General features: G+C 36.6%; 1 protein-coding gene across 1 annotated transcript in view; it reads right to left on the bottom strand.

The window, feature by feature from the left end:
* LOC149542480 (potassium transporter 10-like) overlaps positions 1-15,866 on the bottom strand; it is a 68,773-nt gene that overhangs the window by 39,569 nt on the left and 13,338 nt on the right. Inside the window, exons 2-3 of the mRNA XM_089797422.1 lie at positions 2,695-2,920; positions 2,155-2,400 (exon numbers count right to left, since the gene is read on the bottom strand). Of these exons, the coding sequence (XP_089653548.1) occupies positions 2,155-2,400; positions 2,695-2,920 (472 nt within the window). The remainder of the gene's footprint in view (positions 1-2,154; positions 2,401-2,694; positions 2,921-15,866) is intronic.

The following is a 15,866-nucleotide window of genomic DNA, read 5'->3' as shown; positions in this document are numbered from 1 at the left end:
ATCAGTCCTAGTATCAAGTATTGTTCTATTTCTTCTTTCTCCTACCCCATTTTGTTGTAGAAGCCTAAGAGCTAACGTTTATCTGAAAATTCCATGCTCTTCACAATGTGCATTGAATCTATCTGATGTGAATTCTCCACCTCTATCTGATCTTAAGCATTTGATCTTCAAAAATGATTCATCTTCTACCTTCGCTTTGTAAATCTCAAACTTGTCTAAGGCCTCAGATTTCTCCTCGAGAAATGCAACCCACATCATCCTAGAATAGTCATCAACAAAAAGAATAAAGTATCTCTCACCATAGTATGTTCTTGTCTTAGTAGGACCACACAGATTTGTATGCACCAAATCCTATCTTCCTTTAACTAAATGTGTTTTTCTCTAAAAGCTACTCCTGGTCTATTTAGCCATCACACATTCCTTGTAAATCATGTTAGTAGGCTTCACTATCTTAGATAAATCTTTGACTGCATTTAAATTACTGATCCTTACCATATTATCAAAGTTCACATGACAAAATCTCATGTCATAACCAACTATCGTCAATCTTTGCAACAAAACAACTTACTTCAAAAGGATTTAACTGAAATACATTACCTTTGGACATAGTACCAAATGCAATCATATTCCTTGGCTGATCTTTGATTGTACATCTTCCATCATTGAACTGCAAATAATAACCCTTATCCACAAACTGATCAACACTCAACAAGTTATGCTTCAGTTCATCAACAAATAAGACATCATCGGTGTTAGTTTTACCATCAAGAGTAATAAAACCTTTGCTTTTAATCAAAAAAAGGATTGTAATCAACCTTATCTAACAACTCCCTCATCATACTTCTTCAATTGCACAAACTTATCACCTGTCATATGATATGAACATCCATTGTCTGTGATCCATTCTGATTTCTTCTCAACATGTGAAACTAATGTTTAGTCCTCATTTACAAGACTTTCATCTTTAATGGCAATAAAACCAATTTCATCATCATCATTATCTAATACTCCTTCACTAGCATAATAGCATTCCATAGTATATTTAGATGTATAAGGCTTAGGATTATATTTAGGCACTCTAGTTGGACATCTAGATGCAAAATGACTAATCTTTTTACATGAAAAATGTTGTCAGTAGAAACTCTGCAGCCGATAGGCTAATGTTGTCGGTAAAGATTTTGTAGCCGACAGGTAGATTAGTATTGTTATGTAACCAACAGACTCCTTCGGGAAGGTTCGGCGGGAAGTATTTCTAACCCATCTGGGATCATTGTAAAGCATCTTATCATCTGTATGTAATCTCTTGGCATATGCGAATAATACAAGGAGTTCTGCTGTTGCTGTTCTTGTTCTTTTCAATACTTTATATTATTTGGTTAAGGGCATTTATATATATATACATGTATGTATATATATAGATATGCATATATATTTATATATATGTGAAAGTGAATTAAATAATTAGACATGTAAGTTATAATTTCGCAACACATATTTATTATGTATATTTAATTTGACATTCATATCATGGAAATTTTGATATTTATGAGAAATTCAAATTTTACAATAGATTCATTTGGGGGTTATAACAATCAATCCATAAATAGTTTAAATTTTATCTTGAAATATTGTTTGTCTAAAAAGACACCATAATTAAATTTCAAATCTGCAAGCTAATCATCTCTTCACTATCTATATAAAGAATGTCTTGTCTCTAAGTCATTGAGCTCTTCAAGACCAGATCTGCAACTTAATTTCATTCTATGCTACTGTGTTTTCCTTGCGGTCATTAAAAATACATGGTTGGCACTATTCTATCACCTCTCCATCATTCCTATTATATGTCAAGTCCTCGTGGAGGTGATGGTGCTCCCAAATAAAGCTAATTTCATACTACTATAAAGCTCGTAAATTGAATTGTAAGATGGCCTGAAATTGACATTTTAATGCTTTGCATCTATATCATTAGTTAGATTTCACTTTATCAGTAAATTCATAAATCATTACAAAATTGAGATCGGAAACAATCTGAATATTCAACAAGCAAAAGGAAAAGTATATAGAAGAAGATTGAGTCTGAAATAAATATATGTTATTCAATCCTAACCACCAGAAAGAAAGGAGAGACAATCCAAATTCTTCAGAATCAACTACCTGATATAGCAGGAGTAAATATCCCATCACCAATAACCATACAGGTACCAACAAGAACAAGAATAAGGAGTGCATTTCGGCGGTAGAGTTTGAATTCCAGCCATTTTTTTGTTCGTGCTGCAAATGATTTATCTTTTATTGTATGGCGGCTGTAGGTTGTAAGATCTTCATCTGTTCGGTGTTGATTTGGAATAGTTTTTACATTAGCATGCCTGCAGAGTAGTGAATATAGAGCAAATGTTCCACCTACAACATAGCGATGTAAGATATTTTTAATAAAATTACATTTAAAATGAATGCTACGAAGCCAAGCATGACTAGTACTTGTAAACAAAAAGGTTGATAGGAAAACAAAATATTTAAGCTTGATATATGCATAGGCATAGAGATCAGAATGGATCAAAAAAATTGATTAAAATAAACCAAGATCTCAGGGTTCAAATGTCAAAGATTCCCAGATGATAAAACTGGGATATTGAGCTGCATATATGCACAATATTTTTAATTTTATGAATGCGATGTGCAGTCCTCTTATGTTACCTTCTCCATTGTCATTAGCTCTCATGACCACAAAGACATATTTGATCAAAGGAATCAAGGTTAATGTATATATAATTAATGACAGAGCTCCCATCACATCATCACTATCAGGAATGTTATCTGAAAATGTACTGTTATAAACATATAGTGGGGATGTGCCCAGGTCTCCATAAACAACCCCAAGACTTTGAAATGCAAGACGTAGAATCATCAAATATGATAGTTCCTGCATTGACAATGAAGTAAAATCAAAATGTTAGTATTTTGATATTTAGAAATACTAGCAAGAAATGCATCATTCTAATTCTTAAGCAAGAACCTTCCGTGCAGTTGCTATTAATCAAATCATATGTACATCAACTATGTCATTTACATTTGCATTCACAACTAATAATTTGAAGGATATTTTGGGGAAATAATATTGATCCTTTTAGAGGGAATCATTCCAGCTTGACAGAATGGAGTTATTCTCCCCCTATTTCCTTATCTTCATTAAGGAGAATGTGCTTACAATCATAGTTGGTAAACTCGGCAAGTACTCAACCAAATGGGTGAAGACTCGCCACTTTTTTATTTTGCCTAGTTACTCGTGAGTTAACTCACCAGTCAGATTTGCCAAGTTTCTAGCGAGTACTCTCTAGAAATTTGGCGAGTTATCTTGCCAAACACATTTGAACTGTGAAACACAGAAAAAACAAAGAAAAAAGGTTGCCATTTTTCTCTATAAATCACTGATATCATTAATGCTCCTCACACTCACTCACTCGGCACTTGGAGAAAATACAATTTTCACAAAAATGTGTCAACTACCTAATTTCTGATGGAAGAATTGTCATTGATGTCAAGTAAGATGCAGATTTGATATATATATATTAAAAGACTATTTGGTTAATGTACTGGAATATAGATTCAATGAAAAGAAAATCATTATATGCAGCATGAAGATATTCAAACAGTAATATATAGCAGATCAGTGAAGAGTCATAGCAACAATATGTATTAAAGAAAATCAGGCAAATAAAAGGAAAAGATCTAAGGATATAGGTTTGAATGATGTCCTTCAAAGGTTTTTTGTGAAAACACCTATATGGAGGATATCGGGATGGAATCACAAGAAGATCAAATCTCTAAGAAAACCAAAAGTAGCGATAAGTGGTCGATGACAGATGCTGAAGAGAGTATGACTGAGTCTTATTTATAAGTCAGCAACAAAGACACACAAGTAATCTCAATAAACAAAGAGGAGTCAACGTGAAGAACAAAGAGACAAGGTTTTTATGCCACAGGTTGTAATCACAAATACATAATGAGTCTCCAGCAATATTATTCCACCTCATATGGAGTGCGGAGGTAGTACGTCTGCTGTAGTAATGTGTGCTCTAGTGATATTAAGCATATAAAGAATTTCTGGAGTTTCATGGCAACTGTATATGAAGTATCGTGGATGCAAATATTAGAAGGCAGCATTTTAAGTATATAATTAAGGATCATCAACAGTAATAGGACTAGTATAGCAACAGATACAGTATACATATTTTATTTGCACCGGTGACATTCTTTTTGTGAGCTACGAGTTATGGAATACTGCCCAGTATTAAAAGATGAAGCTTTGACGATATAACATATACGATGAAAATATCATAGCAAGACCATTATCATATAAGTTAAATCACAGCCAGAATATCATGAAGTATTAGGTGAAAAACAAAATATTTGATAACCATCATGCTACTTCAGCAACTAATTTTGGCATTCCACGTCACAAAAGATGTACTGCAGTGCTACATAGTATAACCTGCAATAACAAGGAACAGAAATTTATATAAAACATTGATTGAAAGAATCAAAGGCTGACCAAGTTGCTATTAAAGGTCTGCGGATGATTCAGGCGATAATGGTATGATCAACAAAACTTGATCGAGACATAACTGATAACATATAAGGAAACGATATATTGCATTGGGAGTATTAATAATATGCAGCAATTGTGGAATATGCAGAGTAAGACAGTCTACAAATAGATATATGATATGGATATCACCTTCCATCTGGAGTATTTAGACCTAGTGGCAGTCATCATTATCGAACCTGGTTTCAGCAGATAAATTCACCCGTCAAAAGCTTAAGGAAGACTCGATTAAGGTTTGGGCATGAATAACAAATATTATTAAATTATCTCTTGGGAACCATGGATTACTAATCAAATCAGAATAATATAATAGAAGGCGTTTTAGTATGATTAGCTTGATGAAAGTATATAATTTATTTTTTAAAAGAGATGACTCATTTATTTGAAAAGTCGCATTTATATAAATAAAAGATATAAATAATAGAAGAATAATGGAGAAAGAAATAAGTCAGTAGCTAGAGAAGGAGCAGAGGAGAACTAGAAGAATATATATATTCAGATATTAAATCTGATATATATATAATTAGAATCACGGAAGCAGCGTGTGGAGTGCCAAATAATATATATTTATTTGAGGAATATTGGTTGACTTCAAGGCAAAAGGAATTACATAGTTTCCATCATCAGTTGCAAAAGCAACAAAGACAGGTGGAAATTCAGATTTAATATCAGAAGTGGGAGTAGGTGCTTCCATTGGGTCGGAGCCTGCGAACTGTGGGAGTTGTAGCTTTCGGCAGGTTGGTGCTCATAAAATTCAAGGTTGGAGCCTCTTGTAGGTTGGAGCCTACAAAATTTTGTAAAAGATCAAAGTTATATATAAAGCAATTAATTTGTCGTAGTTTTCTCCCGCATTGGGTTTCCATGTTACAATTGTATGTGTTCATGTACATGTTTACTATACAGGGTAAAAGGATACTTATCGCATGTAGTACAGTAAGATATAACACAGAACAGATACTTTATTCATATACACAATATGCACTCCAATGCTTACAATATGATTATGATGATTACAGTTATTATGACGATGATCCAAAGTCCCTTCCGGACGGTGTACATATACTTTCCTGAAGGGGTGACTCAACCATCACGCGCCCTTTTGGATACAATTCTATCTGTCGGCTACAATATAGAATTTACCAACAACATCATCCCCCCCCCCCCCCCCCCCCAAAAAAGTAAAGTCATCTCCGGAAGACAACTACCAACAGATTAACAAAATGGAATACATTAACTGTGACTAACAAAATAGATCTTTCTCCGTCACATCAAATTCACATTCCTCCCATGCTTGCACCAAACTAGTCTCCAAAAACATGTTGCATCTGTAGCCTCTGCTAACACAATATTGTCTCCCTAGCCAATCTAACCTTGATAGCCACCTATACTACCTTCTATGCCTCCAATTCCACTTCTGACTCGTGGGTACGCTGAGCCAAGTGTCGCTCTACTACCTCCAACTGGATGCAGCTCCTTCCGAGCTCTCTATGCATCCACCACAACAGCCTCATGTCCAACACCTACTTTGAGTGCCTCAAAGCATAGCACCCCTCTCGAAAGGCTTCTCCAATGCCCTCTCCACCTCTGACATACAAACACTCCATGCCTGCAGCAACTCTAGGTCTCATCAACTAGTCACACTTCCCACAACTGATAACTGAACTGACTGGGGGTCTAGAAGGCAACGCCCCTAGCGGAGTTGAGGGGTAGTGCCCCCACCGCCAAGACCAAAATAGCACCCTCAAACCCACACAAAAGTCCATGGAACACGCCATTTTTGTGATTTTCTTCCGATCCCATACTCTTTTTGCCAACCGCTTATGTTTTCTTCACTACCTGTTTATGTCTTTCCCTTCGGCACCATACGTTATTCATTATCAGCTATTTTGATTTGTCATCGTTTATTTTTGTTATTTTTTAGAACCTCCTATCACCCTTCTTCTATGTCGTCTCTTGTATCAATTTATGTCGTACGGTCATGAAATGATGTTTTATAACTTCTTTGTACCCTCTTCTCATTTCGAAGGTCGTACAATATTGTCTCACTTGCTAAGTGTTTTGCGTCACCTATAACGGTGGTCGTACAACCACCTATAACTCGTGTATGAGCCATACAATGGACTTGGCTTGCATGCTTCTAATCTTTATCTTCGTACAACTGTACGGAATCACTCCCGATGTTCTATTGTCTGTACGGTGATGTGTTTATTTTATTGTCCTCCTTATACTGTACAACTGTATGATCGAGTCACTTCTTCCTGTCTCGTTTCCGTCGTATGGTGTCCTGATCAAGGTTGTGCAATACGCCCATATTTCTTTCGCTTGTGTGAAGGTCGTAAAGACCGTACGATGTGTTTATTCATGCTTTCTCCATACGATGTCTCTCCTTTTTTTCTTCTTTTTTATAATGCTTCCTTTGTGTCGTACATTCGTACGATTGACTATGTCTTCCTGTTGACGTACGATGAGCTCCTCCTTTCTATTGAGTGGTTGTACGATGAGTTCTCCTTTCTACGTTCTTAGCTGGCCGTACAATACTTCTTCACAATCTCAGTTGACCATATGATGAGTTTATATGCCTTCTCTGCTTCCTTGTAGCTATACAGTATTCAACTTGAAATGTTCTCGTGTTTCCTAGCCAAGACCGTATGCGTTGAATGCATACTTCCTGCTAGTTTCTTGATATCGTACGGTATGCTTGTCCTACTACCATATTTCCTCATTACGCATATTAGTATTTATCTCTTTTCTTCAGTTTACTCTAAAATATTTTATTTTACACTTATTTTTACATATATACATTAATATTTATTATTTTTATACTCTCCCAATTGTTCGTATGCGGAGGCACATTATTTCTTTCATGGTAGATTTTCAGCTTCGACTCGTTCACTGCATCAGGCACTTCCTTCCCGTCTAACGTCCACAATTCGATTGCTCCATTATTGCCAACTTCGCGTATCTTGTATGGCCCTACCCACTTCATTTTGAACTTTCCTGGTTTGATCTCATTCCGCCCATTATACTTCAAAACTAATTACCCTGGTTGAAATTTATTCAATTTTAAATGCTTGTCATGCCATACCTTACAACTGTTTTGTGTAACTTTTGTGGCCCATTGTGCCTGCAGTCGTTGCTCATCCATTTTATTTAAATTGTACAACCTTTCTTTTAGACTTTCCATATCTCCCAACTTGTTCTCAATTGAGATCATTAAAGTTGGTACCATGAATTCCGTCGTCTTGCACTCCTTGCCATCAATAACTGTATTCTTGATTTTAGAACCTTCACTCCGTACTACTGAAGTTTCTATTAAGCCCTTCCTCTCTATTTCCTGTGCAAACCATACAATGTGTTTTCCTTGTCGTCGGTACCCCTCTACTAAATCTATGGTGCAATGTAACCTTTTCTTTCCGCGCGGTCCATTCACCGTGTACTATATGGTGGAATCTTTCCTTTTGTTGGGTTCGTACAGTATGTTCTTTCCTTCAGCTTTAGTCGTAACCGCCTTTCCTTCTTCTGCTTCTCTATATTCCTTCAAACATTCATTTTCCTCTCCTTTCTCACCTTCGTTGACCCTTAACATATTACAGCTCAGAAAGAGCTCGTAGTCCTCCATCTGACAATGGAGTAGGTCATTCACCTAGTCTAGGTCGTCATCGTTAGACCCTCCTAGTCTCAATACTCCCTCTTCATCAGGTTTCATTCTCTTCTTCCTTTCGTCGTCCCCTTCACCTTCGCCCTAGGAATTCGACAACGCTGCTTCCTGCCCTACCATCTGTATATGCAAGTCAATTACAAATCTTCGGCCTCCATGTTCCAAGGATAGAGGATTTTGTTTCCAATCATGTTTCGCTTTTGCTTGCACCAACCAACCCCGTCCAAGGATAGCATCATACCCTTTTCTTTTTAGCGGAATGACCACAAAATCTAATAGAAATGGTTGTGTTCCGATGGTTACAGGCTGTGCCATCAAGGTTCTCAACAGCTTGATTCCGTGTTGATCCACAGTGAGTAATTGAAATGTAGGTGGCCACAACGTAGGTTGTCCCAACTTTTTCCATATATCCTTTTGTAACACGTTTACGCCTGACCCTCCATCTACTGTTGTGTCCGTAAGCTAAGTCACAAGGTTCGAATTCGAATTCGAGTTCGGCAACTATAAAATTCGAATGAAGTTCGGGAAAGAATAAAAATTCAGGAAAGAATTCGAATTAAATTCGCCTTATACAATTTTAATTATTTTCTAGAAGTAATATATCTTATCAATTATCAAAATAGTAAAAATTGCTAAATAGATCTCACAACTTCATAAGCCCAATAGGCATTTATTAGGTACAAAACATAAGAAACATGTGAAATCACAATAGCAAAGATATTTTTTTGTTGCGAAGGTACAATCAAAAGTCAAGACTTAATAGCTTCAAGAAAGCTCGAAGTAATCAAGAGCACTTGGCTCAAATGGTGTAGCATCATCATCAGTATCACTACCCAATTCTTCCTCAAAAAAGTCAAGCTCATCTACGTCTGGTACTGCTATGTCTTCCAAAGTCTGTTGTTGTGAAGATGACTCATTTGTTGATTTGTTCATAAGCAATTTTAAATTGCTGTGAACATAGACAAGATCTCCCAACTTTCCAGACAACAACTTGTTCCTCTTTTTGGAATGGATGTGGTCAAAGCAACTCCAATTTCTCTCACAAGCTGATGAACTTGCTCCTTGACTCAAAATTTGAATGGCAAATCTCTGAAGTTCAGGAGTTTCTGCCCCATAGCTCATCCACCATCTATAACTAGGTACCTCATCTCGTGTCATATCATATTTGGCTGCTGCTATTCCAAAAATCTCTTTCGCTTTTCTGTATTTCCAACATTGTTCTCTAATTAGAGATGCGATTGTTGGATATGGTTCAAATCTACTAATGGCTTCATAAAACCCTGCCATAATTTCAGCATCACCTTGTCTATCAATGTGATACAATTTAGGCTCGAAATAGCAAGCTGCTGCATGTAAAGGAGTGTGCATCATTTTCCATCTTGAATCAACAGTCTCCCATATCTCTATGTACTCTGCTTCCACATTATTTAGTGCTCTCTGAATAGCTTCCTTGCAACGGTCCATGCTTTCATAAAGCATTCCAAGACAAGGAGTGTCACCATCAACCATGCGAAGCACATCAACAATTGGACCGCATATATTTAAAACCTTTGCCCCACTTTCCCAAAAGCTACTATTTAAAACAATTTGCTCTATCATCTTCTCCTTACCACTTTTTGAGAGAGTTGAATTTTCCCACTCATTGGAACAAATTACAGATCGTAAAGCCGCTTTCTCTTCAACCACTCTTCTCAAAGTGATATAAAATGAAGCAAATCTTGTATCACAAGGCCTCAACAACTCTCTAGATGCATGTTCCCTGTAAAGGCTCAATGTGAGACGATGATTTCGTATGAAATTCGCAACTTCTCTTCCTCTATGAGTTACTTCATGTATCCAAGGAAATTTTACCAAATCATGAAGCAACAAATCCAAACAATGAGCTACACATGGACTCCAATAAATTTTTGGGTACTTCTCTACAATCAGCTTGCCAGCTCCCACACAATTTGCTGCACTATCAGTAACCACTTGAACCACATTTGCAACCCCTACTTCAAGAATTGCTTCCTCTAATATCTGAATATATATTCAGAAGTTTTTTTATGATTCATAGTGTCAATAACCTTCAAGAATACAACACCTTCGGGACAAGACACTAAAACATTAATCAATGGTCTTTGACAGATATTCGACCATCCATCACTCAATATAGTGCACCCTGTTGCCTTGCAAGAGGCTTTGGCCACCGCTAATTTATCAGTCACTCTATCTTTTGACCTCTCTAAGAGAGTTGTTCTCAAAGCCTCAGAAGAAGGAGGTATGTACCCTTTGCCAAACTCTCCAGCCTTTTGAAATACAACACGATAAAGTGGATTTCTAGCTACATTGAAAGGAATTGCACTAGTATAGAATAAATCAGCTAGTAAATCATCAACTACTTGTTTCTCACATGGTTTCCAAAAGCTATTCAGAGTTCCGCTCTCTTTTGTTGCCTTTACAACCTGAGGTAGACATGAAGATGACGGTATAGTTGATGTGAATCTAGAGACGTCTTCAATTCTTTGTTTCTTTTGTGCCTTCTTCATCTTTTGAGCAATAGAAGACGAATACTCTTTCTCTAAAATCGCCCTAAGCTCTTGGGTCACACCTGGACATGCAGTAACACCCCCACCTTTACCTACTGTAATACCAAGCAAGTGATCCATGACCCTTGTTAAACTTCCAGTAATAACTTTCTAACACAAGTTACACTGAGCTTTATTAGGACCGTTTTGAGTCACATGTTTCCACGCCTCCGAAGTTGATTTGTGGGGAGCCATATTACAATCTATAGAATTAAAAACAAAACAATATATTATTATTTCAAACTTTAAAACAAAATAATTCAATAAATAATTTAAAAATGTTAATTTAAAATTAAACATGTTAAAGTTCAACTTTTTACACTAATAATTATATTATTTAAAAATTGAAATATACATTTATTAAACATATTATAATATATCTATTTATTTATTAAATTATAATAAAAATTATAAACTTACTAATCAAAATAAAGTAAACATATTAATAGCAATCTAATTTTCTCTAAACTCTAATATTTTAAAAGTTTTCCAAACTATGTTAATTAAAAATCAATATATCACTATTTTAAGTCAATTTTAAAGAATAATCAAATATTGAATTAACTATTACAAAATAGATTACAAAGAATTATAAAAGGATTAAATTGATTTCAAAAACTATATAAAATGAAATAAATTTTTTATACAAATTATATTAATAAAAAACTATATACAAATTTTATATCTAAAAACTATATTAAAAAAACAAAACAAAATATAAAATTAATACCTATTGAAAAGTAAAAACTTATGCATATTATTACAAAGTTACAAATCTACAAAAATAAAACTGTATCATTTCAGCATAATTATCAGCATTGAATTAGCAAGACATAAGTAAGTTTAAAATTGTTTTGATATTTATAAAGGGAAAAAGTTATTTAAATATAAAGTTTAGAACTTTAAAAAGTAATCTATCATTCAAAAGAGAAATAAATCTTAATATAACAAAATTTCAGAATATTTCCCTCGTCCGACCTTAGAAAAATCAAATAATATAATAAAATCAATAAATGAAAAACAACCATTCATTGTAAAAGCAGGTCCTTAAATTATGAAAAATGCAGTGTGAAAGGAACCGACTACTCAGAAATAACTCTTAACTTGAGAGCAATTTGAGAGCAATTGGGAATGTAATCTATTGAAATCGCGAAAAATAAATGCATCGCAGGCTTGCGTAGGGTTCAAGGCAGGACGCGGGAGAGGAGTTAAGTGTCGCTTCAACGAAAAACACCGCTTCAACAAACTCTACGCGGGACAAACGCTTCAGGCCTCAACAAACTCTGCTCATTTGAATTGGATTTTCTTCTCATTCGCGTCAGATTTTATAGACATTTTTGCTCAACGACACCCTACAAACTCTGCCGGCAATTTCTAAATTTATTTGATGAAGTCCATTTTTGGCAGCCGAATGAACAGCGGATTTTAACGAATTTTTTAGGCAAGTTTCAAATTCGGCAATATCCGAATATCAAGCTTGATATTCGCCGAATCTTGTGACTTAGTCCGTAAGTACAATTTCCAGGATACCCATCTCTACCAGTGTTGGATGTCTTCCTGTCATGAGTGCTAGTAGCATTGGGTCTGTTGCAGTCATTCCACTACCATCCTTTCCTGTTTCCTTTGTTGCTTTAGGAAGTGGTGTCATATTTAGAATCACCGTCCGTAACTGAGGCACTGTAAGGTCATTTAATTTTATAGGGACTTCTATCTGCATTGCCTGCCTTATCATGTTTTGTTCAACCAGGTTCCTCTTCGAGGTGTCAGCAGTGTCTTTTGTTTGTAATTTCTCCTTTTCCATTTGTTTTTCCAACTCTGTGTGTGCTTGCTACAACCTCCTGTTTTCTTCCTCTACATCAGGGTACTTTGCTTTTTTTGCTTGCTCACACGTAATGGCTAGTGTTTCCTCATCACATGTTTCGATACTTAACAAGTTCACCCCCTGCTTTGGGCATATCGAATCCTCGTGATCTCCCAGACCACACCATCTGGATAACAGCTATGGCGTTTCCTTCGTGATACAATCTCTGGTGAAGTGCCCCCAGAGGTTGCACGCACAACATTGTATCATCGGTTGTCCACTCAAATTGTATTGGATGACTCCGGCCTCCATTGTTATTATTGTTATTATTATTACCACCCCTTCCGCGCCAATTATTGTTGCGATATCCTCTTGAGGTTTCATCGTTATTGTTTGTGCTTGTTCCTGCTCCAGCGAATACTTCCTGCGTCACATCACACGTTTTGATGCTTAACAAGTTTCCTCGTCACATGTTTCGATGCTTAACAAGTTCACACCCTACTTTGGGCATTTTGAATCCTCGTAGTCTCCCGGACCACACCATCTGCATAACAGCTGCGGCATTTCCTTCGTGATACAATCTCTAGTGAAGTGCCCCCAGAGGTGGTCGCACATTTTTCCTCATCACATGTTCCGATGCTTAACAAGTTCACCCCCTGCTTTGGGCATTTCGAATCCTCGTGGTCTCCTGGACCACACCATCTGCATAACAACTGCGGCATTTCCTTCGTGATACAATCTCTGGTGAAGTGCCCCCAAAGGTTGCACGCACGGCATTGTATCATCAGTCATCCACTCAAATCGTATTGTATGACTCCAGCCTCCATTGTTATTATTGTTATTATTATTACCACCCCTTCTAAGCCAATTATTGTTGCGGCATCCTCCTAAGGTTTCATCGTTATTGTTTGTGCTTGTTCCTGCTCCAGCGAATATTTCCTGCGTCAGTAGTACCTGCTGATGTCCCTTTGTCTTCATATTGAACGGGCATTCCTTTGTGGAGTGTTCTGCAATCTGGCAGATGTCACAAAATTGTTTTTTCGAGGGAGCACTTTGTGTGGCCCTCCTCCTTACAATCCATACACCACAATTCCCCCTTCACTGAGTCGACACTCTTTTTCAAATTTCTAAATTACTTTATCATCTGTAGCATATCCTTCTGCAACGCTCGAACTTTCTTACTTGATTCTTCGTCGCTACTGCAACTTTCAGACGATGAATCGTCTAAGTCTAACAATTTGTGCTTCTTCTTCTTGCTTTTTTTTGCTCACTCTCCAAGTCCATCGCCCTAATATACGCATCTGTGTATGATGTTGGAGGTACAATCTTCATTTTCTTCTTTAGTGTCGACCGTAGCCCTTCAACAAACCATCGTTTCTTTAATTAGTCAGTCGGTGGGCTCTCCATCTTCCCCACCAACTCTTTCAGCCTTCTTGCATATACATAGATCATTTCGTTCTTTCCCTACTTTGTATTGTATATTTCTGCTACAATTTTGTTGTTGTCCCTTAGCAGTCGGAACTCAGCTATGAACTCCTTCCTAACGTCTACCCATGTAGTTAATTTTTGAGGATCGGCATCTGCAAACCAATCAATTGCTACACCTCACAAGGTCGCTAGAAACTATCGGACCCTATCATCCTCGTCCGTTACACCATTTGCCATCCATTGTTTCACATGTCTTGTAGTGTCTAATTGGAGCTTTCATCCCGTCACTATTAAACTTCGGCAATTTCTCCTTTGGTCCTACCATTGCTACTTTCTTCTGATTCTATGGTACCTGTTGTGTACTCACGTTGCTCTGAGCACCCACGTTGTTCTGAGCAATCGCATTGCTTCAAACAACCACCCTACTTCCAACAACCACATTACTTGGTGAGAAAAGATCTTCCTCAAGCGAAGTTGTTCGATTCTCTGCCTGTATCCGTTCATCGGGTGTATCGGGAACGAAGAGTTCACTCCACGCTTATGCTCCTTCGTCACTTCGCGTCGTGCGAGTTACTTCCCTTCCATTCAAATTCTCTACCCTCGGCGTATACAAGTTAAGGAACTCCTCCCTTGACTCTTCCACCAAATTCAATCACTGTCGAGTCTCTTCTAGCAATTCCTCGGTCTGCTAGGTGAATGCACTCCCTCCGTCTGTGCTCCTTCACCCCCTCAGTGTCTATCGGTAATCTGCTGAAGCTTTGGTCTACGCTCCACCTGTTGTGCTAAAATTAAAACTTCCTGTGCTGTGCGTATTTCATCCTTATCTTTTATCTTATTCCTATCCTTGTTAAGCAGATTCGGCATTAATCTTCATAACACTTCATTCGTTCCAAGTTCGACTGCCAACGGCACCAAATATTTACTGTACAGGATAAAAGGATACTTATCGCATGTAGTACAGTAAGATATAACACAGAACAGATACTTTATTCATATACGCAATATGCACTCCAATGCTTACAATATGATTATGATGATTACAATTATTATGACGATGATCCAAAGTCCCTTCCGGACGGTGTACATATACTTTCCCGAAGGGGTGACTCAACAATCACGTGCCCTTTCGGATACAATTCTACCCGTCAGCTACAATATAGAATTTACCAACAACAATGCATAATTGTTCATTTTTGCTCTAGAAGTTAGTTGTTTGGATTAAAGATTTTAAATTGACAAAAGTATTATAATACTGATTCAAATATCGATGTTTAAAATTAAGTTTGATGATATTATTGTAATGACTATAATTTGCACCTAATGTAATGATAGCTAAGATAAATGCACAATAAAGATTGTTCTTCTTGAGAATCAAAAATTATTAGCTTCAAATTGTTTATCAAAAATTATTAGCTGGTTGGTAGCTGACAAGCTTCGTGCCTCATTGGGTTTCCTCGCAGGTCTAAACCCTCCATCAAAAAATAAATAAATAAATATTAGCTTCAAATTGTTTATCAAAGATTTTTTCATAGATCATTTTTTAGAAGAAAAGAATTAGGTACGCCTACCATTATTTGTACGGTGAATCACACCAATTAAAAGAAACGAATAAAAAAAAAACCAGCATAGAGGCTAATAGTAGTGTTGGGCGAAGGGATAGATCTTAAAAATAACCAAGCATTTATATCCTTTAAATGATTGGTTACACTTCTCCCCAGATGCAGCTATGGATGAAACTAGAGTAGAGTTTGTCTATCCCACAAATTATGGTTACGGTATTTATTACTAAAGCCCTACTATTCTATGGGC

This window comes from Cupressus sempervirens, chromosome 8, assembly GCF_028749045.1.
Source record: "Cupressus sempervirens isolate cs-2001-9-10 chromosome 8, ASM2874904v1, whole genome shotgun sequence".
Classification (NCBI taxonomy): Eukaryota; Viridiplantae; Streptophyta; class Pinopsida; order Cupressales; family Cupressaceae; genus Cupressus; species Cupressus sempervirens.
Note: the sequence above shows the minus strand (reverse complement) of the source record. Positions and strands in the feature narration are given on the sequence as shown.